This window comes from Aspergillus niger (genome assembly GCF_000002855.4).
Source record: "Aspergillus niger supercontig An18".
NCBI classification, from domain to species: Eukaryota; Fungi; Ascomycota; class Eurotiomycetes; order Eurotiales; family Aspergillaceae; genus Aspergillus; species Aspergillus niger.
The window spans coordinates 1029269-1056058 of NT_166533.1; the positions used below are offsets into that span (position 1 = coordinate 1029269).

General features: G+C 49.6%; 10 protein-coding genes across 10 annotated transcripts; 4 read left to right on the forward strand and 6 right to left on the reverse strand.

Moving 5' to 3' along the window:
• Nucleotides 1-2800: 2800 nt before the first annotated feature.
• An18g04380 (hypothetical protein) lies at nucleotides 2801-3413 on the forward strand (the record flags this gene model as incomplete). The annotated part of the gene is made up of 3 exons (XM_059745766.1): nucleotides 2801-2845; nucleotides 3061-3077; nucleotides 3134-3413. 3 exons carry the CDS (start codon nucleotides 2801-2803, stop codon nucleotides 3411-3413), a joined length of 342 nt encoding a protein of 113 aa, XP_059602928.1.
• Nucleotides 3414-4075: 662 nt separating this feature from the next.
• Nucleotides 4076-4867, forward strand: An18g04390 (hypothetical protein; the record flags this gene model as incomplete). The annotated part of the gene is made up of 4 exons (XM_059745767.1): nucleotides 4076-4150; nucleotides 4461-4534; nucleotides 4568-4690; nucleotides 4819-4867. The coding sequence occupies 4 exons, from the start codon at nucleotides 4076-4078 to the stop codon at nucleotides 4865-4867; spliced, it is 321 nt and encodes a 106-aa protein (XP_059602929.1).
• A 675-nt stretch (nucleotides 4868-5542) lies between these two features.
• Nucleotides 5543-7317, reverse strand: An18g04400 (uncharacterized protein; the record flags this gene model as incomplete). Its single annotated transcript, XM_059745768.1, has 10 exons — nucleotides 5543-5652; nucleotides 5699-5819; nucleotides 5888-6244; nucleotides 6306-6643; nucleotides 6699-6769; nucleotides 6825-6861; nucleotides 6920-6997; nucleotides 7060-7102; nucleotides 7167-7187; nucleotides 7297-7317. 10 exons carry the CDS (start codon nucleotides 7315-7317, stop codon nucleotides 5543-5545), a joined length of 1197 nt encoding a protein of 398 aa, XP_059602930.1.
• Nucleotides 7318-7936: 619 nt separating this feature from the next.
• An18g04410 (uncharacterized protein) lies at nucleotides 7937-8926 on the forward strand (the record flags this gene model as incomplete). Its single annotated transcript, XM_059745769.1, has 5 exons — nucleotides 7937-8197; nucleotides 8281-8364; nucleotides 8444-8581; nucleotides 8680-8737; nucleotides 8811-8926. 5 exons carry the CDS (start codon nucleotides 7937-7939, stop codon nucleotides 8924-8926), a joined length of 657 nt encoding a protein of 218 aa, XP_059602931.1.
• Nucleotides 8927-9540: 614 nt separating this feature from the next.
• An18g04420 (uncharacterized protein) lies at nucleotides 9541-12233 on the reverse strand (the record flags this gene model as incomplete). Its single annotated transcript, XM_059745770.1, has 7 exons — nucleotides 9541-9657; nucleotides 9725-10400; nucleotides 10450-11201; nucleotides 11273-11866; nucleotides 11938-12044; nucleotides 12118-12145; nucleotides 12204-12233. The coding sequence occupies 7 exons, from the start codon at nucleotides 12231-12233 to the stop codon at nucleotides 9541-9543; spliced, it is 2304 nt and encodes a 767-aa protein (XP_059602932.1).
• A 938-nt stretch (nucleotides 12234-13171) lies between these two features.
• On the reverse strand, nucleotides 13172-14753 carry An18g04430 (uncharacterized protein; the record flags this gene model as incomplete). Its single annotated transcript, XM_059745771.1, has 4 exons — nucleotides 13172-13441; nucleotides 13549-13980; nucleotides 14035-14504; nucleotides 14600-14753. The coding sequence occupies 4 exons, from the start codon at nucleotides 14751-14753 to the stop codon at nucleotides 13172-13174; spliced, it is 1326 nt and encodes a 441-aa protein (XP_059602933.1).
• Nucleotides 14754-15557: 804 nt separating this feature from the next.
• An18g04440 (uncharacterized protein) lies at nucleotides 15558-17451 on the reverse strand (the record flags this gene model as incomplete). Its single annotated transcript, XM_059745772.1, has 2 exons — nucleotides 15558-15609; nucleotides 15674-17451. The coding sequence occupies 2 exons, from the start codon at nucleotides 17449-17451 to the stop codon at nucleotides 15558-15560; spliced, it is 1830 nt and encodes a 609-aa protein (XP_059602934.1).
• Nucleotides 17452-17887: 436 nt separating this feature from the next.
• On the reverse strand, nucleotides 17888-19604 carry An18g04450 (uncharacterized protein; the record flags this gene model as incomplete). The annotated part of the gene is made up of 4 exons (XM_059745773.1): nucleotides 17888-17923; nucleotides 18435-19045; nucleotides 19096-19341; nucleotides 19451-19604. The coding sequence occupies 4 exons, from the start codon at nucleotides 19602-19604 to the stop codon at nucleotides 17888-17890; spliced, it is 1047 nt and encodes a 348-aa protein (XP_059602935.1).
• A 1029-nt stretch (nucleotides 19605-20633) lies between these two features.
• An18g04460 (uncharacterized protein) lies at nucleotides 20634-22211 on the reverse strand (the record flags this gene model as incomplete). The annotated part of the gene is made up of 1 exon (XM_001398869.3): nucleotides 20634-22211. One exon carries the CDS (start codon nucleotides 22209-22211, stop codon nucleotides 20634-20636), a length of 1578 nt encoding a protein of 525 aa, XP_001398906.1.
• Nucleotides 22212-23768: 1557 nt separating this feature from the next.
• On the forward strand, nucleotides 23769-26285 carry An18g04470 (uncharacterized protein; the record flags this gene model as incomplete). Its single annotated transcript, XM_059745774.1, has 3 exons — nucleotides 23769-24236; nucleotides 24298-24951; nucleotides 25086-26285. The coding sequence occupies 3 exons, from the start codon at nucleotides 23769-23771 to the stop codon at nucleotides 26283-26285; spliced, it is 2322 nt and encodes a 773-aa protein (XP_059602936.1).
• Between the last annotated feature and the right edge of the window lie 505 nt (nucleotides 26286-26790).

Sequence of the window (26790 nt, forward strand, 5' to 3'; positions counted from 1 at the left end):
ATGGCCACGAGGCTGCTGTCGTGAGTCAGGTACTAAGTGATTGTATGTAATACATTTCCCGTGCAGTCAAGCCTTAACTATCCGTCACGGTGTGATGTATATGAAATTAGATTAAGTGACGGTGGACGAAGGGCCTTGTTGTGTAGGCAGGAAGTCATAGTGCAATTATGATAATAAGGTTATATGTGTCTGTAAGATGAAAGTATTCAATGGGACAATGAGGTTGAAATATGAGGAAAAAAAGTTTTGATTTTTGATTGCAAGCAATGCCCATTGAGACAACGGATATTATTACCATGAAGCCATCTGTTTCGAAGGTCGTTGCCACTTTCCGTGCGTGGCAGCACAGCCGAATGTCCAACAGATGATCTGCTTGTATCTGCGAATCAGACAAGCCGGTAATTTGGTATTTATGAGACGTTACCACATAAAGCGACACTCCAGTGTACGCTTCCTGGGGAGGGAGGTATGCTATCACCACTGATGTATGCCAATGAAACTCACATATACTCTATACACGCAAGGTTTTTTTTTTTTTACTCGCTTCTGCCTGGCCAGTCCAATTTTCAAGATGTTGCGCTTCGCCCCCTCCCAAAAAAGCTGGAGTGGGAAATGGAAGAGAGGAGAGAAGGAAATATCGCACAAGAAGCATTGAGGTCATAGTAGAGGCCAGCAGCTGCTGGAGAAGGCGCTTAGAGCAGAACTTTCACTGGCTGAATCCAATGATCCGCTCAGCGACAGGGCCTCGCATGGACCAGGGTATTTAGTAAGTTGTAGTAGAGGAGGAGGTCGGAAGGGGAAATGGCCGGGGACGGGCCGGGGTGTGCGACGACAGGCACCGAATGAGGCACCATCTTATGGTAGCCTTACCGGTTTACCAGACCAATAATAGATATCTGTCAGGTACACAAGCCATTGCAGGAGTCAAGGGGGCTTCTACTGGATTCGTTTATTCCAATGTAGCATGTCCGAGGTACATGCAGTGTGCACTGCTGTGCCACCATTCTACCTTGCCAATTACCACCGTAACCGCCCATGGTGGGATTCGAGAAGAGGGGTGGTTCGTCCTAAACGGAACACTTCCGAGTCCGACGAATGCCTAACTAAATGTCTCAGTGAGTATGACATCACAAAGGAGGAACAAGTTGTACCATGAGTAACTAGTGGACAGTTGCGGGCGTCTGCTGGACTAGTGAGTATGTAGCGGTGGGATCGGGAATGGCCGAGGTATGTGTATGTACTTGATTAACAGAGAGAAAGAAAGAAAGAGAGAGAGATCTGAGGCCTACATCGGAGTGGAGATTGGCGGGTGCAGTTCGCGCCTGCCTGACCAGACCCTACGGTCCCGTAACAGGTAACATACCATCTACCCATCCTCCATGTCTTCAGATCACCGATATAAGGATTCCTTGTCCTTTACAATACCTTCTCCGCTTCAAGCGCCATTCCTCACGTTATCCATCAAACAACCCTCGATATCGCCGTGGGGCTTCCTTTGTGTGTTGACCAGCGCAAGCCACCACGGTTGTATTGGCTATGGTGATGGCCGAGGATACCGCGTTATCCAAGGCAAAATTGCTTGGACTGGATGGCCGTGAAGAGAAATGGCATAATAAGAGAGCTCATTTGTGCGAGGCCGTTTCGCATCGTGATATTCCCGGCAAATAAGGTGAGACGGGCGGAGAAGGAGCAGCATTTAGATGCAATGCAGCCTCCACTTCCCAGTGGGAATCAACGTCCGTCGGACGGTGCGTTTTCGGTCATCTGATGAGAAAAATTCGTTTGAATTATGGAGTACTGAGAATTGGGGATCACGGGAACCAGGGGGATTTCAGCCATAACGCTTGGCAAGGCCTTCTTCAGACATCCATTCGGCCTGTCTGTCGAGGCTGTGCCGCAGCAGAAGAGCAGATCTCAACATCAGGAGACAATGTATTCTCGCAAGTGACCAGGGGGGAAAGATAACCCTTCTATCGGATGCATTATCCATCATTCGCAAGATTATTATAATTCGTCGTTCACGAATCATCATCCTTCTGGAGATACTCGGGGTTGAGAAAGGCACCCCATCACTGCAGGAGGTTATCTGCTGAAATGATCATCATCAGCCATGCTAAACTGCTCCACTTGGCTGAGGTTCCCTGTCCGCTTGCTTTCCAGCCTGTTTAGTGTCTCCAGCTCGGGCTTGTCCTCCCTAATTTTGTTCCTAGTTTTGCCCCTCCTTTCCCACCATTTCCTGCTGGGGTCTCACACTCTCCCCCATCGCTACCAAGTTTTGTATACAACCTAGCCCGTTCCCCTTGCCCTCCCCACCCAGCCCGCCGCAATAAAAAGCAGTCGTGCATTAACTAACAGCAACGGTGACTCGCCCGTCATATGCAGATGAACGCAGACTTTGGAGCAGGGCGCAGGACAAGCTCCGCTTCGCAGGATTAGTAATACCGCAGAGGGATTTCCCGGATCTTATAGGAGTTGAGGTCCTGTTATGAGCAGGGAATCATTACCGCCCGTCATGACAGCTTCCTTCATCCCGCTCGCCCGCGCAGACCGCTTCTTGAGAAACTGTCAGTAGCCATGCACAGGGTACTCTATACTCCGACGAAGTCTTCCAGCCTGCATTATCGATGGAGCAGGCGGTTATCAAGAGCCTCGTCTGGAGACGGTTATTGGTTCAGGGGGCCAGACACTGACCACATTACTTATCCGGTCGATGAGAGAGAAAGAGATAATCAGCAATATTAATGAAAGGAAATTAAGAGATCAATCCACTAACTAAGTAGATGGTAGGTAAGTGAGTAAGATGCTCAAGCCATTCTCATCTGAAGTCGAACAATTACTCTGTTTAGTAAGTGCTGAAATAAACCCAGGGTTGATTTAGGATTTACGCGACAGTCATGGCCATGATGAGCTCACCATATTTCCGAGAAACTGCCAGTGCTGATAGAAAAGGATAAGATCGCAAAAACCAAGAGAAAATTTCTGAACCACTGACGCCATGGCCTAGACAGTTAGTATCTAGACGATGGCTAATGATTGACCGATTACGCCGCCTCTCACTAGTATACTTTAGATAGTAAGTAAGTATCGGTACTTACCCCTCTCTCCTGGTAATCGTACCGTATGGTTATGACAGGTACGTCATCCCGGCAAATGAAGAAATAAATGAAGACTCGGCTGAAGGGGGCAGACGGCATTACTTACTTACTACTCCGTACTACTACTTACACTTACTCACTACTACTATAATAATCCCTGCTGGAGTGTGTCCTATCGAGGTGCTCCTCCAAGTACCCCAGACCCTGTCCGCATCTGCAGGCGCAGCCATTAGCTGCAGAAGGTCAGGTACTACTTACTTCCACCATCCAACTACTCATACCGCTCAAGAGGCGTCTCTAGAATGCCAAGTTAGTTGAGCATAGCATTACTATTCCACAATAATTAGTCCTAATCAAAGATTCACCACAGCATCAATCTGGATACTACTAGGTTTGAGAAGACTGGCCTGGCCGTGGGTGTACGAAATACTGTGCCCGACCATGTCCCCCCTCTCAATCCACCCGTAGACTAACTAGCTACATATTAGCTAGAATGAACGCACCGAACTCAGATTTCTTACTTACTTACTAACCCCAGAAGCGTTCTAATTGTGGCCCTCAACCGACTCCTCCACTCGTATAAATGGAGCCTTCGTTTAGAATGGACCAAGAAAAGCCACCCCCATCCTCCATCTTGATTGGACCTGACACCTGAGTGCTAAATTGGTCGCGAACGGTAAGAATAGCACCACCACCACCACCATACCTTTGGTAGATCGTAGATATTCAAGTCATAATGATTTGTGCTTGCTCACCATCTGATTATCTACCTACGAACATGTCCTACGTCTCTGAATCTGGATTACTACCACCTAATCACCCCCAGCGAGCTTGCCCAATCCATGCTACATCCATCTACTCATAAAATACCCTACCTACCTAGCATTGAGATAGCTCGATATGCACATGGCCAGACTAGATCAGATCAGACCCAACTAGGATAAATTCAATTTCGCCTCGCATAAGATCGCTCCGTAAGTATGAACTCCGATCTCAGCGCAGCAGAACTAGAAACAATGCTTAAATGTGTTCAGTCCATCTATCTACATACATACGTACATAACGTGCAGGTCCTAACATACCAGGTGATATGATGATTAGATTGCCTGAGCACCGGGAATCGTGCACAATGCGTATATACTACACATTGGAGCGCATGGATCATCTTTACTAAGTACTAGTACTATCCTGAATCAGAGCTCCTCTTCCCCCTCTTCATAAATGACACCATTGAAGCGAAGCAATAGGAAAGAAGAAATAAAAATAAACGAAGGGAAAAGGAAAAATAGAGGGACGTGCGCTGTGCTTTCTTTCTTGCTTTTTCGCTTCCTTGCTTGCTTGCTTGATTGCTAACTAACTAACTAGTCGAAAAAGCACAGGCCTGACTGGGTTCGGCTGGTCCAAGCGATGTGGATGTTGGCTGACCTCGAACCTAAATTGTAGGTTACTACTATTATTACTACTACTAATAGAAAAGAGACAACTGCGCCTGGGCCAGGAAGGAGGGGAAGGAAGGAAGCGGTCAATCAATCAATCAGAATCAAATCAAATCAAATCAAATCAGTCCAGTTCAGAGAAAAAGAATTGAAAGGTAAGTAAGTACGTAAAGTAGTAAGCGAGCAAATCCCTCCGCACGGAACTTGGTAGTACTACTAGTAGTGGTTGGAGAGTTACTCGATTGATCTGTGTGCGCATGAAATGGAAGTATGGTTACATAGTCTAGCTGGTTCAGATTGGTCTACGAGACTGGAAATGCTAGTCTGGGCCTTTGATCTAGAACATCCCCGATCTTCTCTTCTCTCCTTCTTTCACTGGTCCTTTTTTTCGGATCGGGACACTCGGTTTCGACCATACATCAACCAAGGATGGATGGATCGAAGAAACGCTCCAAAATAAAATAAGAATAGAAGAGGGTGTGAAAAAAAGAATGAAACAAAAGATAAAAGAAAATATAAAAACGGCAGAACTACTTAAGTACCGCTGATCCAGGAGAACAGATTTGAAGGGGTTAAAAAAAAAAGAAAATAGTAGCCTATTCCAGCCCTTTTTTCAGCGTTCGTAACAAAAACTCACTGCCTCCAAAGCCGCTTTTGTTTTTTCTTTTCCTCTTTCGCCTTCCTAAAAGAGGATCGCGCATCACACAGATTTGAGTAGTAGTAGATAGAAGAGAAGCAATCCAATCCATACTGACTCAATGGTATCCATCCAGGCTTCCGTCTTCCAGACGAGTGATCGTGCTGAAAATCCAGGGCGGCGTTCGCCAGCTTCTTCTTGCTGCCCGTGCGCACCTCGTCTTCCCCCAATCACAATCCTTATGGCATCTCACGGAAATATGTCACAAGGGCCGGGCCTCTTGGACCTGATACTTGGCGAAGCAGCCCCAACACCGCTACCGATTTCGATTCCCTCTCGAGTCCGATTTCGATTCGCCATAGCTCTCGCCCCGTTCATAAAAGCGGATCCTTCCAAGGATTGGATTCGCGCTCCAGTAAAGACTCATTTACCGCTTGACAATCGACACTGCAGTTCACACCCCCGCTAGTTAGCCCCGGAGATCCTAATGATCGCTTGTTTGAGGTTGAAGTTAAAGAAGAAGTACGAACCGATATCTTCGTCTGCCAGCTCGTGTGACAGACCAACACGCTGCGGCTGGTGCTTCACGGAGCGACCATACACAATAGCGTGCTTGAACTGGTCCTTGATCGTCCTGTGAATAGAATTACACTGATTGCGCGTCAGCGGATCCCGTCTAACAAGGGTGATCGGGCCTGCCGAGGTAGAGGGAGCCTTACGAAGTCCTCGACCGTGCAAGAATGTGATCTCAGCACCACGGGGGCCGTGTAATCGGGAGCCTTTCCTTTAGGCTTGGTGTAAATGCGCCGGAGGTTGAGCTTTTCCCACATCATCTCCAAAAGTTCGTCGATGTTCCAGCCATGCTCAGAACTGATTGGGCAGGCGTTAGGTATCCGGTACAGCAAGTCCAACTCCTCAATCGTAATAGCATCAATCTTGTTCAAGGCATAGACGACGGGGATGTAAGCCCGACTCTTAGCTTCAAGAACATCAATAAGGTCATCAATCGTTGCGTCACATCTAATGGAAATATCTGCCGACGAGATCTTGTACTCGCTCATGACAGCTTTGATTTCCTAATGATTCAAGTCAGCCAGAGTGCACCACGTCAACGTACTTTGTATTCCAGAAACCCACGTCGTGATCAATATGCGTCAAAGGAACGGTGCTTGTGATGGCAATACCACCCTTGTCCTTCTTCTTGAAGGTGATGTTGGGCGGCTGCTTGTTGATACGGATACCAAAGCCCTCCAATTCGTTCTCGATGACCTTCTTGTCGACTAGCGGCTTGTTGACGTCGAGCACGATGAAAATGAGATGGCAGGTCTTGGCCACTGCAATGACCTGTCGACCACGACCCTTACCATCTTTGGCACCCTGAATAATACCAGGAAGATCGAGAATCTGAATCTTAGCACCGTTGTACATCACTTGACCAGGGACAGTCGTCAAAGTCGTGAACTCATAAGCAGCAGCTGTACAAAGCACCATTAGCACCATACCGTTAACTAGGACTCGCCTGCAACGAACCTTCGGAATGCTGGCCAGTCAATCTGCTCATCAAGGTACTCTTTCCGACGGAAGGGAAACCAATGAAACCACTTTCCAGAGTCAGTATATAACCCGCACACCTTCGAGACTTGTTTTGCGACATACACACTAGCAACACCGGTACGGGCGACATCGAAGCCAGCTAGCAATCCAATAGTCAGTAACTGACACATCCACCGACACAGACACTCTTCACTTACCACCACCGCCGCCACCACCACCGCCAGTCGGAGTCAACAGCTCTCGCTTCAGCTTAGCAAGCTTGGCCTTCAACTGTCCTGCACAATGCCATCAGCTCTGTCTGCTCTCGAACCAACTCCAAAACCCATATATCCCATACCCAAGTGATAGGCCGTCGCCTTGTTCTTCTGAGTCCGAGCCATCTGAATAACCGATCAGTATACGAATTCCGGCGCAAGATATTTTTAACGGGCATTCGGCGCGAACCTCGTCCTCGACTTGTTTGATCTACATTTGTACACACAAAGACAGTCAGCATAATCCAGTCTGTTATTTTAACTTTCAATATGAACAGTAAAGAGAAACAAAATAGAGCAATAGTGGCGGGTTATCCAACCTTCTCCACGGTTGTCGACATTTTGGCGGTTTTATACGAGTTTCACCCCTCGCAAACGGTACAGAAAAAGACTATGCAAGACAAAAGAAAGAGAATTAGGGATAATTAAATTTGCAGGATTTCCACCCTAGCGATCGAAACCCTTTCCAGCGGTGTCGTGGTGAGAACCTGAACGAAAACGCTCGCGGTATGTCAGTCGCAATGGTGGAGATACAATCTTTGAAATTGTGGCCGCCACTTCATTTGTCCGTTTGCTTCGTCACATGGCGGGGAGGCTGCCTCAGGCACAAGAATTCAGGCATCCAATCCACGCTTATCGGTGATTGTGGCGAGAGCTTTTCCTTCCGCCGGGATCGGGGATCATCCCACATCCACCATACTCAATTCACAACATTCATTTACACTGGCTGGAGACTCGTAGTGGCTGCAATGGATGCTGTGTGATATACATTCATTCTCTGCATTGCTCTAGATCAGATTGTCCACTCAAAGGCACCCTACACATTCCTTCCACTCTGTCTTTACCACCATCTATACTTCCTTCCGAATCCTCCGATAACCGAAATTATCTATATCATACAGCAACCAAAGAGAAGCACAAAAGCATTTATTTTCATAAGACAAAACACCCATAACCAGCATGCCATACATCAACACAGACCCCTGCTCCAAACCCAATCCCTCTCCGAACAATGGGTTCGAGAACCTCGTCCAAGATCTAAGTGACGCTCTGGGTCCGAGCTCGGGTCTAGATTCCGATGACATTGATCCAATGGACATTCTGCGCTTAATGGAACGCTATGACTCGAATCCAGATGAATGGCTCCCCTTTGCGCTGGGGGACTCGAAAAAGAATTACACAAGGAACCTCATCGACGAGGGCAATGGCAAGAGCAATCTGGTGAGTTCCTCGTATCTTGCTTATGTCATGCACCTTTCGTACAGTTGCCTAAAGACAAAGCCATTGGAGATCTGTACTGACAGAGTATGTTCAAGCTCATTCTGGTCTGGAGTCCAGGAAAGGGAAGCGCAATACATGATCACGCTAATGCACACTGCGTCATGAAGGTACTATCATATTCTCCTTAGGAATAAGTTATCCGTCTGCGAACTAAGCTAACCAACTATTCAAACAATCTAATGGCAGATCCTGAAAGGCTCTCTAAAAGAAACACTCTACGCCTGGCCAGACCAAGGCAAGCTTCAAAATGGAGAATCCTCTCCACCGCAAATAAAAAAGGAGACTATATACGGTGAGAATCAGGTTACGTATATGTCCGACAAGGTTTGTCTATCAGTCCCTGTGTCTTAAATAATTTACTGGTTTATACTATCACTGAGTGAAGTATGGCTAATGCATGGGTCACGTCGTGCGTTTTACAGCTGGGTCTTCATCGAATCTCGAACCCAGACCCTAATGATTATGCCGTATCATTGCATCGTAGGTTCCGCCGTCATTCTCGTTATGGCTGTTCTACGTGAGATTACATGCTAATATTGTGATTCATTGAAAGTATACACGCCTCCTAACGCAGCAACGCACGGCTTCTCCATCTTCGACGATAAGACCGGCAAGGCCTGTCATATCAAGACGTCGCATGTTTATTCGGTTCGGGGAGAGCGGTGTTGATTGGAGTGACTGTTTGTTTTTTCTTATTTATACCACCCCTACTTATTCCTAGCATGGTAATTGCGTTCAGTTGTATGGCGTCTTGTCGTTCGATATCCTTCTGCTGTTTATGAAATAGACTAGACGAGGGCATGTAAATAGTATTCTTGAAAGGTTCAGAGTTGCTGGCTGGAAGCGAGAGCGCGCAAGACTCTCATGACACAATCATAGCTCTTTCAATTCGCTCAAACCACAATATTAATAAACATAAAGTAACAGTCGTCAACTCAGTCTTGGAACACTCAAAGCAGGTCAGAATCACAAGGATGCGCTCCTAATGTATGGCATAGTAACAGTTTGTATCCGCAAACGAAACAACACAGCAATTGGATGCATATGCATGTGGTCAAAAAGATACTGTACAATGCCAGACAAGGTATAGAAGGAACAAACAAGAAGAGAGCTAGCAAAGATAACAATGCTGTGCACAAAAAAAACATGAAGAGATGTGAGACAAGGCAGCTAGCTAAGGAATAAAGATAGAACTCGCATTGCTGTGGAATCAATAAGTAAATCAATGCTCAAAACAACGCAATCATACATAATATCGTACGTAACTCATTACTGTGACTCCCTCAAGAATGACCAGAAGCAGCCGATGAGCGCATCAAGATCCGCTCAAACAGCAAATCTGGATTTTCCATCACTTCGGACTGACGTCGACGAAGGTCCTCGAGGCCGACTGTAGGGTTCTGTAAATCTCCAATATAAGTACGTCGCTCGAAGGAGGTGCAAAAAGATATCAACCGTGATACCCACCCAGTCCTCCTGGTTCGGCACACCGTGTGCGAGCGGTAGTAGCCCTGTGTCGAAGTCTTCTTCACCTGGGATAGGGGGCTTCCTGCGAATAGGTGCCGGGGTTACGGGGAGGCTTGGCCGTTCTTGCTCGCTGGGGAAGTCTGTCACCCGCGTATTGTTGGACCAGCTGAAGTTGTATCTTTCTTGACCAGATACCAGGCTCTGTCCTGTGCTGGATGGGCCGCCGGTGAGCACCTGCACCCTGCCTTTGCGGGTTTGTTGTATGGATTGAATGTATCTTTGGATCTCCGGGACCTCATCCCATGCATTAGACCGCGAGTACGTGTCCCAGGATTCGGTGGGCTCTTCAGATGTCCAGGACGTCACTCGAGAATCAAGCGATGGGCCAGACTCGTCTTCCGTGCTTTCAATGAAGGATTTTGGAAGGGTAAATGTAGTTGAGCTCTGGTCGTCTTCTGGGAACACGCGCGTTGGTCTAGGTGCATGACTCTCCCAAGGGAATACCTGGGCGAGCTTTTCAGGCTCCGGCTTGGTGCTAGGGACGTCGTAATACATGTTCTTAGGTGCTTCCGGGTAAGACTGTGGAGGTTGGAAAAGCTGCTCATCCTGCGACATGGCGTACGTCTTCTTTGCCAAAGCGATACCTTCTGGTTTTGTGTTCAATGGCGGTGGTTCCCTAGAAGCGTCAGAAACAAGCAGTTTAGTGAGGTTATTGAGAAGCCTACTTAGATGCATCCCATTCTGCCTTGGGTGGCTCAAACGTAGTCTGTACTTCAGGTTTTGGCGATGGCAGTGCAGGTGGCTGCTCCTCAGGCACATGGACTGGCGCCGTAGGCTGTTGGTGGTATCCGTGCTGGACATGTTGTGGCTGTGGGGGAGGTGCTTGTACATTTGATGGCACGCTAAATTCATGTGCATGCGATTGCGGCTCGTTATGGGCTACAAATGATGTCTCGCCTGATTGAGGGTGTATGTATGCCGTCACATGCTCCTCTCCACGAACATAACGCGGAACGGCACTGACGATTGGTGCTTGTACACTTTCAACCGCACGCTGTTCCTGTCGTTGCTCGTGCTCAGTGGGTATACTTGAGCCTGCTACAGGCGTAGGTTCGGGAGCCGGGGCTGCCACACTCTGTTGAGGATGCGCTTGGTAAGCATGCGTTTGGTGCACCTGAGGAACCTCGTGCGCAGTTTGTGTATGGTAGCTTGGTGCCGATGCTGGTGGATGAGTAGGTGGCTGAGCTGGCTGGAACGGCGCGAAGTCCTGGTGAGATATCTGTTGGTGTTCTTGCGGGTGTTGGTATTGCGCTTGCAACGACGGTTCAATGTGCGTTTCTTGAGCTTGGTCATGGTATACATGCTCCGTATACAGTCTGTGTGGCGGCTGCTGTACATCATGCTGGGGTCCCCCGGAAAATTCCTGGTGTGGGCTTTCCACCTGAATTGTAGGCAGAGCTTTGGTTGGTCGGATTGGCTGCTGATATCATTAGCTCACAGACACTATGTGAATATGCCTCAATGGCTATCCATGGGTATAGTACTAACATTCACAGTCATGACAGGGCGATAATGCCTATCATAGACAGCCCACCACCTTCCCAGCAACTGATTATACGGAGAATGAATCGGCTCCACCTGCCTTGCCATATTCCAGGGCTTCTGGGCGCCGATAAAATGGATCATGCTGATTGTGCTCTGGAAATGCTTGTAGGCGGGGATGTACTGGTAGTTCGCACTGGGTGTGCAATTGTACGAAAAGCTCAGTCGGTGCCAATCGCGAAAGTGCATGTTCAAAAGCCCCTGGTCAGCGCCATCGAAGCTGATACCTCGCTCTGCCAGTGCTCTAAGAGCAAGATAATCCTGTAGATTAGGACGGAGTACCATAACACCGCTGTTGAAGCAATCCGGCCAGCCTACGTCTGGAACCGCTGCGAAATCCACCTCCAAGTCTAGGAGTTCATCGGGCGCTCTGAGTGCGACCACATCACAATCAATGTAGACTATGCGCTTGTACTGTGTTTGACGCCAGAGCTCGATCTTTGTGAAGGTTGCGATCAAGTCCGGCCGATCCATGAGCCAGAGGTTCGCTGGAGTGATGTTTGTCAGAGGGTGCACGGGGATTAGTTCATCATAAACAGCCTAAGATGTGCGAGTCAGTGATGGCACTGTGAGGTGGGAATTGTTTAGCGTGAGTGAAAGCATGCGCGTACCTGAAGTTCCTGGATTGTTGCTGGTTGCAAGCTGTCCGGGGTGAACAGAGCAACCAGCTTAGCTTTGGAGCCATTGTCCCGGAGGGAATGAGCAAGAACGGTGGCGCCTATAGATTGAGTGGAAGCAAGTCAGAATGGGAGCTTTGGACAGTGGTTCGATGGTAGAAGAGGCTTGCATACCTGGGAGATAGTGATCACTCAATAGAAGCTGTCGGGACCAATTAGTAGCAGGCAACGTGATCACGGGGTGAGGAGGCGGAACATACAGTGCAGTAGACGGCACTTCCTTGAACCATTGCGGCGGGAGGTGAGCCGCGCGATCCACGAGACCACCAGCTACGAGAAGGGAAGTGATGCAAAGAAACAAAAACAAACGAATGTGAGGTGCACGAAGGCGAGAAAGAAAGCAGGAGGAGAAGGCAGGTTGAGAGCTAGTCGAGGTACTGAGCTAGTCACCCCCAAATTACTACGATCCCCATCACTCGCAGGTGACGTTTGGAGCTAAACCCCGCCCGCCAGCATAATCAGCAATCAGCAAGTCGGTCCGGCTGTGAGCAGTCCTTGGGAGGCTGGGGACTCAAGATGCGGATGGAACCAGACTTGGTTTTCTGGCTGGATTTACGAATACCACACGACACTGAATTGAATTGAATTGAATTGATCTGCTCGCTGAATGATGGGTAAATGGAGGATACAAAAATAAAAGGGTAGCTCGTTCGTGGCTCGGGACCACTCTGGGGGAAAGAAAAGTCAATGCGCACGCTGGCTGGGGATGGTCTGAGGGGGACAAAAGGAGCCAAAGCAAACGCCAGGGATTAATTGGTGAGGAGCGGCAGAGCTCAACTGCATCAGGCCGCGTCCCCGTGCCACCGACGCTTGCTCCTCCCGGCCGTTTATTCACCGGATGTCGGAGGAGATGCACGTTGCGTTGCGAAAAACTCCCGTCTATTTAAGGAGGAAGGGAAAGCATCTGTGAAATTCCGATTGCAGACCAGCCTAGAAGCCAGACCGACAGCCAACCACCCCGAATGCCCCTTGCATGTCCGCACTCTTTATTCCCCTTTGAGTGCACCGATAGCGGTCTCGGCGCGGAAACAAGAAACCGTGTACCTGGCTTTGTGTACCCTGCACCTGCTGAGCCAGTCTCGGCAAAACATTCACGACAACGAAGGAAGGACTAAGTCAAGGGGCGTCCTAAAATAGCAATTCAAGCAAACAACACGCTCGGGTCAGTTCACTTCCGAAGAGTTACTACAGCCGTTGGATAGCAAGCCTTGATAACCGCCCCAATGTCCTCCTTCTCGCCCTTGACAGCCCACTCAACCGCCTTTTCCAAAGCAACCTGGCTCTCCTGTTCCAACGGAGTGAAGTGGCCCGAGAGAGGAAGCTCGACCAACTGACTGTCTGCGACGAGGTAATCGGCGAGGCCATCCAAGCAGATCTGTGGCTCCAAGGCAATGTCTCCCTTGCCCCAAATGACGGTCGCACAAGCTTTCAGGGCCCCCTTGGGTCCATCATCAGTCCAGCCCCGCTGCTGGCACGACGACCACCGCTACTGCTCGCGATGCTGTGCAAGGCACTAATCGTCTCAACAGATTTGTCCCAACGCACGAAAGCAGTTCTATCTCGGTAATAGCAGGCCATGTGCTGGAAGCTCGACGTTGCGCGCTCATTCTTCAGTGACTCGGGATATTGCTCTCCATCAGCGGTCTGAGTCCGGGATTCTGCAACCGATGGACCCAAGGAGCTAGCAAAACACTCCGCAGCATCCTGAGGCGTGTACTCCCGCTTTCCGAAGGAACCCCTGTGAATGAGCTTCAGGAAGGAATAATTTCCACCTCTTCCGAAATACCGAACCAGAGGCATGGGCAGCTGCATAGCAAAGATGTACTTGGACTTCCGAAACTGCCGAAAAATCGGGCTCAAAGTCGCGAATGCCTTGAAAATCATCGACCGTGATTGGATTGGCGAGCGCGAGGCCGTCTTCAACATCTTAACAGATGCGGATAGCAGGCGACTAATGTTGGACGAGGCAAGTCGAGGCTAACTTCATCAGCACAACCGAAAATACCCCGTAGAATCTCTGCAATAACGTACCAACGGCCCATTACTCAGGATAAACCGATCCGCCAACTGAGGAGCTTCAGCCGCAAGCCGCATAGAAACAACACAACCCCAGTCATGCGCGACAACAACCAGCTTCTTCTGGCGCACACCAGCCTCGGTATCCACGCCATATTTGGCTCTGATCGCAAGGATAAACTCGGTCAGACTCTCAAGCACATTAGTAGGCGAGTAATCATTCAAGCTATCAGTTCCACCATAACCGGGCATATCAACCGCAATAAGGGTCGCAGACTGCTGAAGAGACGAAGAGCTCAGTATATTCCGCCAGATGGCCCAGCTATCGGGGAAACCATGGATGAAGACAACCACGGGTTTATCCTGGTCCAACGAGGCCCCCTGATCATTGCAAACGTAGTGAAACTTGAACCCATTTCTCAGGGTAAGTATATGATGAGAAAAGCCGTCCCATTTCTTGGACAAGTCCCAGAACTTGTTACGCGCTGTGTCCCACATCATATGTCATTAGCTTGAGAGCCCCCGCACAATCACAATAAGGGACGTAAACAAAGAAAATTATAGCAATCAAGATTCTTACCGATCTTCAACTCCAACTCCTCCTTCTCCGTAGTCTGCTTAAAGAAATACCCCAGCTTCACAGCAACAAGGCCATAAAACAACAGTCCGCCCAGCCCATAGGTCAGAACCACAGCTGATTTAAGCTTTCCAAGCAACCAAGCTGTCGGCGTCATGATGCACGCATGTATGTATCTGTCTCATGCAGATACACAAACTGTCAATCAATCAATGAACAGCTGGTAGCAGCACTTAATTGCCAGTACTACAGTACTTAGTGAGGTCCGCCAACCGAAGGAAGAGGAAACAAAGAAAAAAAAAGGGGAGAAAGTGAGCTGACGACAACCACCAGCGGAGGCCAGCCAAATTTATAGACTGAGAGCAAAGCAAACAGAAAATCCACCTGACGGAACTAGCCCGAAAGAGAGAAAGGGCTTGATACTAGAGGCGGGAAAGAGGGAAGGATTGAGGTGGAGGGGAAACGGTTCTTGGCTGGTGAGCAAGCATGATGGTAGGGTGTGTTTGATAGACTTAACTACCCAGTGCTGGTTAGTTCAAGTGGGTGCTGTCTATTAATGGGGCAAACTCCGAGACTGGAAGAGGTCTCCGCCACCCAAGCTCTCTTTCTGGAACTACTAACTCGGTGGGAGGAAGAGACGAGGACTGGGGCCGATGACCTAATTCCCGCTCAGATGGGACCCGCACCATGTGAAACGGGGCCACAATTGATTATTAAAGTATAGAGTATAAGGTTTTTGTGCATTGGTGTTTGGTACAGGATGACAGCATAACTGAAGATATAGAATTATGAGTTTCATTATCGCTTTCTCATTTATCATATATACACATCAATTGGAAATCCCAATTTTTCGTCTCATCATAGCAAAGGCTCCCAAACGCCATATATGTCATACGTTCGTTAAAAGTTGGGGAATATGACAGAAAACAAAATAGCAAAAACTGGCAGCCATTATACAAAGCTAGACCGAAAACCCCAAATTATGTCGATTGTCGTCAACTAGGCGCCCGTACCTGATGGGTGTTTTAGTATTAGAAATCACGGGGTAAAGAAGGGAATAAAAAAAAGTGCACTTACTCTAGTAAAAGTCGGAAGAACCAGACCTCCATGTCTTCACTCCGAAGAGCTTTCTGCGCCCATTCCCGGCCTTGCTGGGCCAGCCTTGGTGCGATCACTCTGCCCTCTTCTTCGGATTCAAAGTATCGTATGGCCTCCAGATAATCATCTCCGGTCAGGCTCAAGGGTACGTAATGTTTCCAAGGTTTGAGCCACTCATCATGCCATTCACGGAAGATTGAGACCTTATGAACGAGACTCCTGCTGCGCAAGAACGCATAGAACCGACCACTGAAGGCATTCCCATCCATGTCCAACAGATGTTTGTACGCCCAAGCGTCTTGCTGATCAACCGGCTCCGCCAAGTCAAAATATTCTTCCTGGGCGGCACAGTCCTTATCATCACATTGGCCAATGTACGTGAACCGAACGTCGAAGAGGTCGGTAAAGGAGTTTCGACCAACACCCCTGGTTTTCCATTGGCTACTTTCGGTCTTGGACAGTATCTTGGCTGTGTTGAGGGCATTAACTTTGCCGACGAACAACTGTCGGTGCTGTCGCCGCCAGCCCCCAGCTCTGGAGTATCCCCCTGTTGTTGAGCCTCTCCAGAACATTCGGCTGTCCTTTTCATCCCACTCCATATCCTTGTCTTCTTCATAAGGTACCTGGTCTGACCAGTACCAAGGGCTAGGGTACAGGATGTCCTGGTAGCTCGAGATCTTGCTCTGCGAGAAGACTGGGAACAAGTCATGTACAGCTTCAAACCTGTTCGGCCGGTCAAAGAACCCGTACTTGTAGCGGAGGGAAGGTGAGTTGCAAATGTCGGAAAAGGCGCTGGTGTTGTATATGAATCCTAACTCGCCTTGAGCATAGGAGTTTATGTTATCCGCAGCCTGCTCATCGAGAGAGCGGACCGGACTATCGACTGGACAGGAAGACCGAGAATAACTCCATGTGGACTGACGGGTGAATCGGTTGAAACGGGTAGTACGCACTTCATCAATGCGGTCCCCTTTATTCAAGTCGCTGGGTCTATCTGACCATGCATTTATGGGCATGGTATTCACAACAGTATTCTGAGAGACTTGATCTCTGGCAATTGCAACCAGCCTCTGAAGATCCTCGCTGGGTACGACAACTCGAGGCTCATCGAGGGCATTAAACACGAGATCCATATCAGGCAGATACTCGACAAAACTGTTGATCATCTTAGCGGTGGCACTACGCTGCCAGCCCTGCTCGAATGCTCCACCTTCCACCAGTGACACAGACCCATTTCGGATCAGTACCCCGATCATAGAATTGTCGAAGCCCAGCGTCTCCCGAGCCCGGTCGCGAATAGTCTTCGGTTCGAGCGCCCAAAATGGCAACAGAGCATGATATATTGTATCGTATTCATCAATCAGCTGAACCCCTCTATCCTTGGCAAATTGGAACCACTTGTCAAAATGCGGGGGCGGGTGCATGTTGTAGCGCTCTCGATATTCGTCGACAGCCTGAGCCAAGGTCTTCGATTGACGTGACAGTAACCGATCAAATTGCTGCTCAGCATTCTTGACAAGCGATGCAACCGGATGAAGACTGTCTGGCTGAGCAACCTTTCGGTAGCCAGTCTGTTCAATAAGCTGGGCATTGGACGGTACTGGGGGCCTCTGCAAAGTAGTTGGAGGCCGAGAATTGGGTGAAGGATAAAAGTCCACAATAGGTGAGGGTGAAGGACTGGAACTTCTGAAAAGAATGAGACATAATGAGATGAGGGCAAAGGTGCCTAGCCAGACCACAAATCGTTGGGTTCGCATCCTGCCACCAGGGCGAGTCTACGCCATGCAGAGAGACGGAGGCTGTTGTTTGTAAACAAAGCGGGAACTAAGCAGAGGCAACGATATGTAGTCTTATCGGAGCCTCAAAGATGCTTCAATCCTCTATTTCCAGCGTGGGGCCAAAGCCACTAAATCTCTGAAGAAAACTCTGCAATAAAGAACAATGGTCAATGCCGAGAATGTTCCACAAGCATTACTAGCATTCCATTGATCTGCTTGATGGACGAAGAACGATGACGGTATCAACCAGCGGGAAACTTTATCGGTCGGTCCCTCTGGCAATCCCGTGCACTTTACCCGTTTGGGGATTAGTGAGTGCCCGTGCCTGGTTATTACTAGTTCGGGCCTACAGATGATCCTGCACCCGGAAACTAGCTTCTCAAAGTATACTATGACGAGAGTTAGTTGAGAGACTTCATGTTGTTACTAATTTGAATAGGTCCTCCACGTACTGTAATAATTGTAGGTTATACCCTTGTGTGTGTGTGTGTGTGTGTGTGTGTGTGTCTGTTTCAATCATTTGCCAGTCCATACCAACCAACTAATCGACTTTCAGCACGTATGTTTGCTAAGTTAGTTGATTGAGAAACATGTGACATTGAGTCATCTCAATCAGTCAGACTGCACCAGTTTTCTTTTGATATCCTTTTCTTATTTTAGATTCCTCTTTTAGACGCTTGAAATCAGCTAGGATTAGGAAGGTCTCTAGGGAGAGGCTATATAGCAGGCAAAGGCTCGTGCCTGCCCGCAGTGTTGTTCCAACATCCATTGGTTACATTATGTCGACGCGCTAACCTATATCGCGTCTATCCAACCAGGCGACGGAGAGATCACAAATCCTGAAGAATACTTATAATGTTATCCTTTAACCCACCATTTCCCCATCTTAATACAGCTAAGAGATGCTGCAAGAAATTTAATGAACTTTCTTTCAACGTCGTTCTCCAGGCACCCAAACACACCATATAAAAATCCTCTTCTCGAGGCTTCTGAAAGTGAAGCCATAACTCGTGGACTGGGCCCTCTGTGGTGACAGAAAAGGCGAGGCGCAATTTGGCGTTAGGCGAATCTTGGGCCACCACAGTACGATCTTCGGTGGTTCCTTGGCCTTCGTCCATATCTTGGAGATCCGAGAGGTTTTTGAAGATCTGGAGTGCTGCTGAACCACCTACTGCAGCTTGGTTCTGTGCCTGGTACAAGTTTCCTCCGGTTGCAGCAGCCTTTGCTTCGACTACCAGAAAAGGAAATCGAAGGCCAAGAGGTGTCACATGGGGGTCACTGATAAGGCTGGAGGTCTCTTGCAGGTCAACTAGAAATCTTCGTGCGATGCTACGGCCCTTTTTGGATACAAGGGCGTTTGCTAAGTTCTCATCGGACAAACCAACACATGTATCTGGACGTGGATCTTTGAGTTTGAATATGGGAATGGTTGGTTCAGCCGGGTTGATAGAGGGAGATTTATTAAGGTTGTCGGTGGTTGTGCTACCCGGTACGATCTGTTGTGACCGGTCTCGTTTTCGCGGGATGGTAGAAAGAGGGTTATAGACTGGAGGCTTCAGATCCTCACGCCAGTCTTAAGGAGTCAGCATGGTTGAGTGTTAGAGCAGTAGGGGGCCAGCTTACCTCGATTGCGCGCAATTTCGAGCCCATCGGGTTTTAGCTCGTCAATTGCCGTGTATAATGCTTCTGTCCATTCGGCTTCCCCTGACTTTTTCCGGGCCAGTTCTTTAGATTTGTTCCAGAGCTTCTCGGAGACCTTGTATAAGTTATCATCGTTGAAATCTAATGCACAGAAAACCTTATTATCTGTATGATGCTGGATGTCGATGGGAAGATCATCGTCAACAAATATTCGCACGCCGGAGAAGTCTGTAACGATAGTGCGCATCACTTAGCCTGGATGGGCTGCTGGACCGTGACCGTTGTGAGGAGCGGGTGGATGGGGAAAGCACCGGGATTTCTGGTATGCCGCTTATACTTTGCTCTGGAGCGATATCGAGACGCGTAATAAGAGAGACGGGGCGTGCGTTTTGGTCATGCTCCTTAAGAGCATCAATTGTAAGGCAAGCGGTTGTAGGAACGCGCTTGGAGGGGAGAGGCGAGCCAGAGCACGACCGCTTCATTTGTACCATTGCGCAGAGCGCAGTATGCAATGTTTCGTCAAATGTCAGGTGTTTCCCAACACAAGCGAAAGAGAGGATGACACGCCAAAGATGTTAATAGGGTGAACCAATTTGACGTGATGTACTACTGTGCTATTCGATGCGGCCAATTTTATTTCTTCCTTTTCCTTTGAGGAGGTGCTGCCGAATAGGCTAAGAATGTGAAGTTCGGCCCTTCTATAGGTAAGAACGATGATGTACTCCGTACAAGTGAAGGAACGGAGAACTTTCAATCCGCCGCGGACATAATCGCTGTACTCCACCCGAGGGGTAGGCATTTCTACTAGACAGTTTAGTTCGAACCATTCAGCACCCGATCTGACGCGACCATTCAACGTGTTCCCCCTTGCTCCCCTGCTTGCCGTTGCCTAGCATTATCCACCCCGAAATTCATGTCATCCGAGAAGCGAACATCTTTCGGCTAAACTACTGCACCAGATTACCTCCTTCCGCATCGTCAACCTCATATTTCGCGTCGTGGTTTGACCAGGATACAGAGTACTCGGTACTATATGCCCCTGCTTTGAAATTAGTCGATCGCTGGAGCAGAGAGTGGCCCTCGGATGGGAAGGCACCAGGGCTACTACTACCACCTTAGCAAGTCTTCAGATAGGCAAGAAATGTTTATGGCACTCCTGAAATACCTGGCCACTGGCTACCAGTACTCATCTCGAGTGGAATGGTTGGTCAAAATGGACTGGTCAAAATGGACCGGTCTCAAGTGGATGAATCAGCGGTGTTATAAAGGCATTTGATTAAGCATCCCTCAAACGTTGGGTTATGCTGTATTGACTGCTTTCTGTCACCCCGTCTCTTTTCCAAAGACAATTATGATTAGATGCAGAACAGATCTTCTGCTAATATAATATGTAGCTTTTTGTATTATAGTCGCCGTAGCATAATTCCCAAAACTGAAAACACCCAAGACCGCTGTTTAATTATTATACTTCTCTTGCTTCCAATGGTATCAAGCTCGTCGGCCCACCAGGAAATCCAAGCTCAAGGCCTCGCCGTCTTTCCTGGCGGCGCAGCATGTTCCCGCAAGGCCAGGTTTGACTCACTTCCTAAATCAATGCCTCCTTTAATCTCCTCCAAGCTCGCCCTGCGTCCACGCTGTACTCGGACCCCGAGGAGCAGGAACCCGGCAGCAGCAAGCAACCCAACGACAACTAGAGTCACAATCGCACCGATGACTCCTCCAACGGCAGGACTAATACCTTTGCGTCCGGAGGAAGAGGCTGCGCTACTACTCGGTCCGTCGTCTTCATCATCCAGGACACCAGGGCAGAATACAGTTGACGACGTCGAATCACACAGGAGACACCACTCCTGCGTCGAATTGAGCGAGAATGCCTGCATCTCAGCCTTAAATTCGCTATAGGGAACCTCGATGCTGCTGGGACTATGACCGAAAAGCGGGTAGGATTGGAACTCCGGTGATGTTGTTCCATTGCGCAGGAGGAACCTCACATAAAGCTGAGATGGGTCGGGATAGGTCGGAAACGATTGATTCTCCAAGCTAAAGAGCTCAAAGGTGAGCGAGGCCCCGAGCGCAGGTCGTCCATAGAATTTTCCATTTGCTGGGGACGCAAGTTGCACGAGGGAGGTAAGAGCGACAGCGGGCTCGTAGCCTCCGAAGACGAATGTCAATTTCCCACTGCTACCCCGGTAAAGAACATTGGTGTCGAATGCATCCAAGATACTTCCAGCCAGTGTCTGGCCTGCAATTGTGCGAATGGCACTGCTATCAATTGGACTTGACAAGGATGAATCTGCGTTGCCGTTTGTTGCAAAGGTATATTGATCGGCATACCAGCGCGCGAGCCTTATGTCCTCTTGGCTGACGCTGTGTAATAGTGTCTCGTTGTGCAAGAGCTGGTACTCTAAGAATTCGGAGACCGCGACGGAGTTCGCATAGTTGACTGAAGAGCGGTCAAAATCGCCCGACAGGGCCTGGATATAAAGACGGTTGTAGAGCGCGTCAGACTCCTGTATCATCTGCTGAGCTTCGCTGCTAGCCTGGTAGTCAGCATTGGCGATCTGATGCAGGAAGCAATTATCTTGGCCTGCCACTACGACCGACTGGGGGTCGTCCGAGCTCACGGTGACAATGGGTGGATATTGGTAGCCACCCATAGGAGCAGTTGCAAAGCTCCCATTGGCCATGAGATATGAAGGGTCGGGATATTGCACGTCATAAGTATCGTTGAGAGGTGGGTATAGCCCCTGCATAAAAGCCTGCGCGGACGCGATGACCGATGGATCGGTGGTAGACAGAATATCAAGATCTTCGTCTTCGAGCGCATACGTAGAGATGCTCTCAATTCTTGTACTCGGGCTGACGTCGGTCGAATGGATTGCCACATATCGGTCTCGGAAAGCAGACCCAGCTTCATACAGTGTGTTGGCACCATATGGTGTCAATATATTGGGACGAGGCAGGGCTGTCGGGACACGATCTCCGTATAGGGTGTAGGCGAATACCGCCCAAACTTGCTCTTTCAGGTCCTGAGCTGAAGCCTGAGTAGCTGCCTGCAGGATTGCCGCAAGAGCGACAAATTGGCGCGTAGAAAACATTGCGGGGCTTCTTAAAGTCGGCCTCTCATGAAAGTGAAGATTTTCAGTCGACACTATGAGTGAAGACTACCCAGCACAATCACGTATGCGCGAATGAGTTTCTATCAGCCAACAGTGGGAGGGCCCCAGATAAAAAGCATTGGCAGCACCGGTAGTTGCATCCTACGGAACCAGGTCAAATAGGGGAACGCTGAACCTGCGGGGAGTGCCCATGGAATATAGGGCGACGAGGGTCCTAGAGGTGTCAAACTCAAGGACCGGTCCGTGTCTGGACTCATTCAATGGCCGGTTAACGTCTGGTACAGACCACGGACGTAACGGCGCAATCATCTTGCATACATTCAAGAACCATGGGAATTGCCTTTGTCCGTCCGACACTCAGAGCTGAGCTGCTTTAAAATATACTCAGTACTATGTCTGCAGTCATAAGTATGCCTACAAATGCCATAAAGACAGGTATTATAAGACTGTAGTGATAGACGTGTCTATCTACTGTCACCTGTTGGCATCCTCGGGGAAGGGCTCGTTTTGCAGATGCCAATGTACCAGTCTCCAAGTATCCTGAAAATTTAGCTAGAGCACGTCAGTGTGTTGCAATGGTTAATAGTAGAGGTCTAGAAAGAGATGGGAGGTAGTCTATGACGCATGGATAAAGTAGCATTGGACGGAAGTAACCTTGGATGAATGTTACCACTGAGGGGTTGGATAACGATCAAATGATACACTAGGGACGAATTTGTATTCGCGGAGTGAAGCCTAATCCGGATGAAGGGCTGATGGACAAAAGAGTGGTGGAAGAAGAGAAGGAGTAACAGTAGAATCATGAGTATACAGAGAGAGAAGTGGAGGATCAGGCACCCAGGCAGACAAGAGAATGGGTTTCCGAAAGAGGAAAGGCAGGGAAGACGGTCGGGGAAACACAACAGAAGTACTACAACAGACCTGGGAATGACCAAACAGACATCATTGGATATGTTGTCTTCTATCATAGTCAAAGAAAGATATGGATAGAATTTCAAGAGAAATATAGATCTTCATATCAAGCTAGTAAACTATCTACAATGTGAGTATCCCCAGGAATAATATGGAGCTGGAATCCACACCCCCAGCCGAGTGCCCCGACCGACCGGGCGGCGGAGAGGGAAAAAGTAGGAAAAATCTGAGGGGGCGATTCTCAACCTAACACTTCCCAAAAGCCCTACGCCTGCGCCCTACCCCTAAGCCCTCATTTCTGCTCTTGGAAGTCAACGCCTATCCCTTCCATCAGGAATTGTTCCTATCATGGTCGACACGAGAGGTACAGGCCCGTCTCTCGACGAGGCGGCCTCGTCTGAGTTGCCTGTTCCCTCCGTGACCGATTCCGCCGCTCATGGTGAGTTCTCCTGCGCGCCGTTTGAAGGAGTCTCTCTGCTCCCGCTGGCCCCGGCACCTCCCTGGGCAGACTGTCTTCGAACCAGACACCCTGGGGCCAGTCTCTTGCGGTGATCAAGACTTTATGTATGCTCTGTTTGTTTCTATTCACAGGGTTGACGTGAATTTACGGCAGTTTCCCCCAAAATGTCTCACCCTCTCGAGGAAGATGACGGCTCCCTCTCGCCGCCAGCTTCTAAGAAACGCCGTCTCGAATCCGAGCCAGCTGACCTTTCACTACCACCTCCACCGACCGCATTAACTGCAGACCAAGTCCCGGGAAATCAGATTGAAGAAGAATTGGCATCTGCACTAGGCTCTGGTGTTGTCGACCCTGTGGACCACCCCGTGGACCGTCCTTTAGACACGCCCGCTCCCATCGAAGGATCTGCAGAAAGCGCGGTGCCCCAACCAGAAAGCAGTGCTGATATTGATTCGGACATGGCTACTGTGATCTCAAGCATCATGAATCACGCAGAGCGAGTGGAGGAGCAGTGTGTGTTAGGCCAGCAACAACTGGCGGAGACGTCCAGCGCGTCGCCTCCGAAGGGTATGGTGTTCGTCAAAGCCAACTCGCACCTGAAGATCCAGAGTTTGCCCATTCTTGACAATTTGGTAAGTTGCGACTCACTTCGCGTGTCTTTGCTTACAGGATTCTAACGCCCGATGTCTCTAGTCAACCCAGATTCTGTCGCTGCTAGCCAAGTCCTCGTATCAGGAAATCACCTCCTTCGTTTCCGAACCCGAGACCGAGAGTGGCCAGGCCTATGCCACCATGCGATCGCTGTTTGATCATACGAAAAAAGTTTACTCGAGCAAAAAGTCATTTCTTTCGCCTACAGAGCTGGAGCTCACCGAATCCTCCCAGATCGATATTATTCGCAAAGCCAATCTAGCCTCCTTTGTTTCTAGTATTTTTGGCACGCAGGAGATTGGTTTTTCGGAACTGAACGATAATTTCCTCGATGTGTTTGTTCCCGAAGGTGGCCGTCTACTCAAGGTGCAGGGTGCCTTGTTCCTGGAACTCAAGACCCAGGCGTTCATCGCATCGATGAATAATTCGGAAAGAACCCGAACTGAGCTTCTTTACGACCTGTTTCCCGATGAGCTGGAGCAACAGCTGCTTGATCGGCGTCCAGGGACTCGTCAGCTGGCTCCCAGTGAAGCGGACTTTGTCAAGCGGGCCGGTTCGCGCCGTGACATTCTGCTGAGCGACGTCAACAACGAGGAAGCCATGAAGGCCTTGCCGGATAAGTACCACTGGGAGGATTTTCTTCGGGACCTGAGCTCCTACATCACCAAGAACTTTGATACCATCAGCAACCAACAGGTCTGAATCCCCATCAGCCCTCTTTGCACGTGCTCGCACTAACGATGAGCCAGACGAAAAAGACCGCCAAGGGTCGACAACCATCCTCATCCGACGGGGATTCACAACCGTCCAATGCTCCCTTGCAGGGCCAGTTTCCGGTTTCAACCCAGCCACCTGATGTTCCCGTTGATAGAAACATGCACGGCGACTTGGTTGCGCGTGCGGCTCGTGCGGCGCAAATTGCTCTGCAAGGCCACGGCTTGAGACGTTCCCAGCAGCAGCAGGCCCAACAGAACCAGCAGCAGCAACCGTCGCAGCAGCAACCACAGCAGCACCAACAACAGCATCAGATGCATCAACCCCAGCAACTTCAGCAGCAACCCCCTCAACATGCGCCGCAGCAGGGGGGTCAGATCCTGCATGGCTATTCTGCTGCCCAGCCCACGGGTCAGATGCAGCATCAGCAGACTCATCAGCAGCCGTATCACCATAGTCCCGCTCCGTCTGGCTATCAGCAACCGCCCGGCCAACTAACCTTCCAGCAAAGCCCTCTCCAGGCGAACTTTCAGCAATACAACCATGTGACGCCTGCTTCGATTCCGCGACCAAACTCAGCCGCAGCCAACCATGGCTATATGCCGGGGATACCACACTACTCGCAGTCGCAGCCGACTCAGGTACTCTACGAGCGCGCGCGCATGGCGGCATCTGCCAAGTCGTCGCCTAGCAGCCGCAAGTCTGGGTTGCCCAGCCAGCGTCGACCGTGGACGACGGAGGAGGAGAACGCATTGATGGCCGGGCTGGACCGGGTTAAGGGCCCGCACTGGAGTCAGATACTTGCCATGTTTGGCCCGGGAGGCACCATCAGCGAAGCGCTGAAGGACCGCAACCAGGTTCAACTGAAGGACAAGGCGCGAAACCTGAAGCTGTTCTTCCTCAAGAGTGGCATTGAAGTACCGTATTACCTGAAGTTTGTGACGGGAGAGCTAAAGACGCGTGCGCCCGCGCAGGCAGCCAAACGCGAGGCCCGCGAACGGCAGAAGAAGCAGGGCGAAGAGGACAAGGCGCATGTCGAAGGCATCAAGGGCATGATGGCGCTTGCCGGTGCGCATGCGCAGCCTGTTGGACTGGCACATGGCCACGATATGTCGGCGTCGCCAATGCCACCGGATGCTGGAGCGCATGCGGCGTTTGACCAGACAGCCGAGCAGAACCTGATGCAGACGCTGGGCCAGGAGGTACATGGTGAAGCTTTTGGACAGCATCACCACCATCATCACCATCACCAGCATCATCCGCATCATACCCACCATCAAGACCATGTTGATCCCAACATGCATCTTGGACAATAAAGTGTCCGTCATGGCTTCTGTCTATGCTTCTGCTTAATTCCCATCTCATTCTTCTTTGCTATTTCTCCACATGTATCAAATGTGTTCTATGTTTCCTTTTGCGACGTCTATTCTAGCGATTATGTTGATTACCGATGTGACTGTCCGGGGGAGTTGATTGGGGGAGTCTGCTTTGCTTGCTGGGGAGACGAACGGCCATGTAGAGTTGGGGCTGTGTACCAACATTATTCATTTTCGTAATTGCGAGGCAGCATTGGGGATCTAATGCAAGACTGTACTTTATGAATTCACTATTTGGCCATTATCAAGCAGAGATTGTTGTAGATTTAGCCAGAAAGAAACACTACTATAGCAGCAGAATCGGGCCGACCGCAGACAAGAGAGAGACAGAGAGAGAGAGGGAGGGAGACGAATGGCTCTCCGCTCCGGCAGCGCGACCCAGCCAGTCGACTCTCCGCCATCCCATCTTCCCAAGTCACATTCATTCTTCGTCTTCCTCCCACAA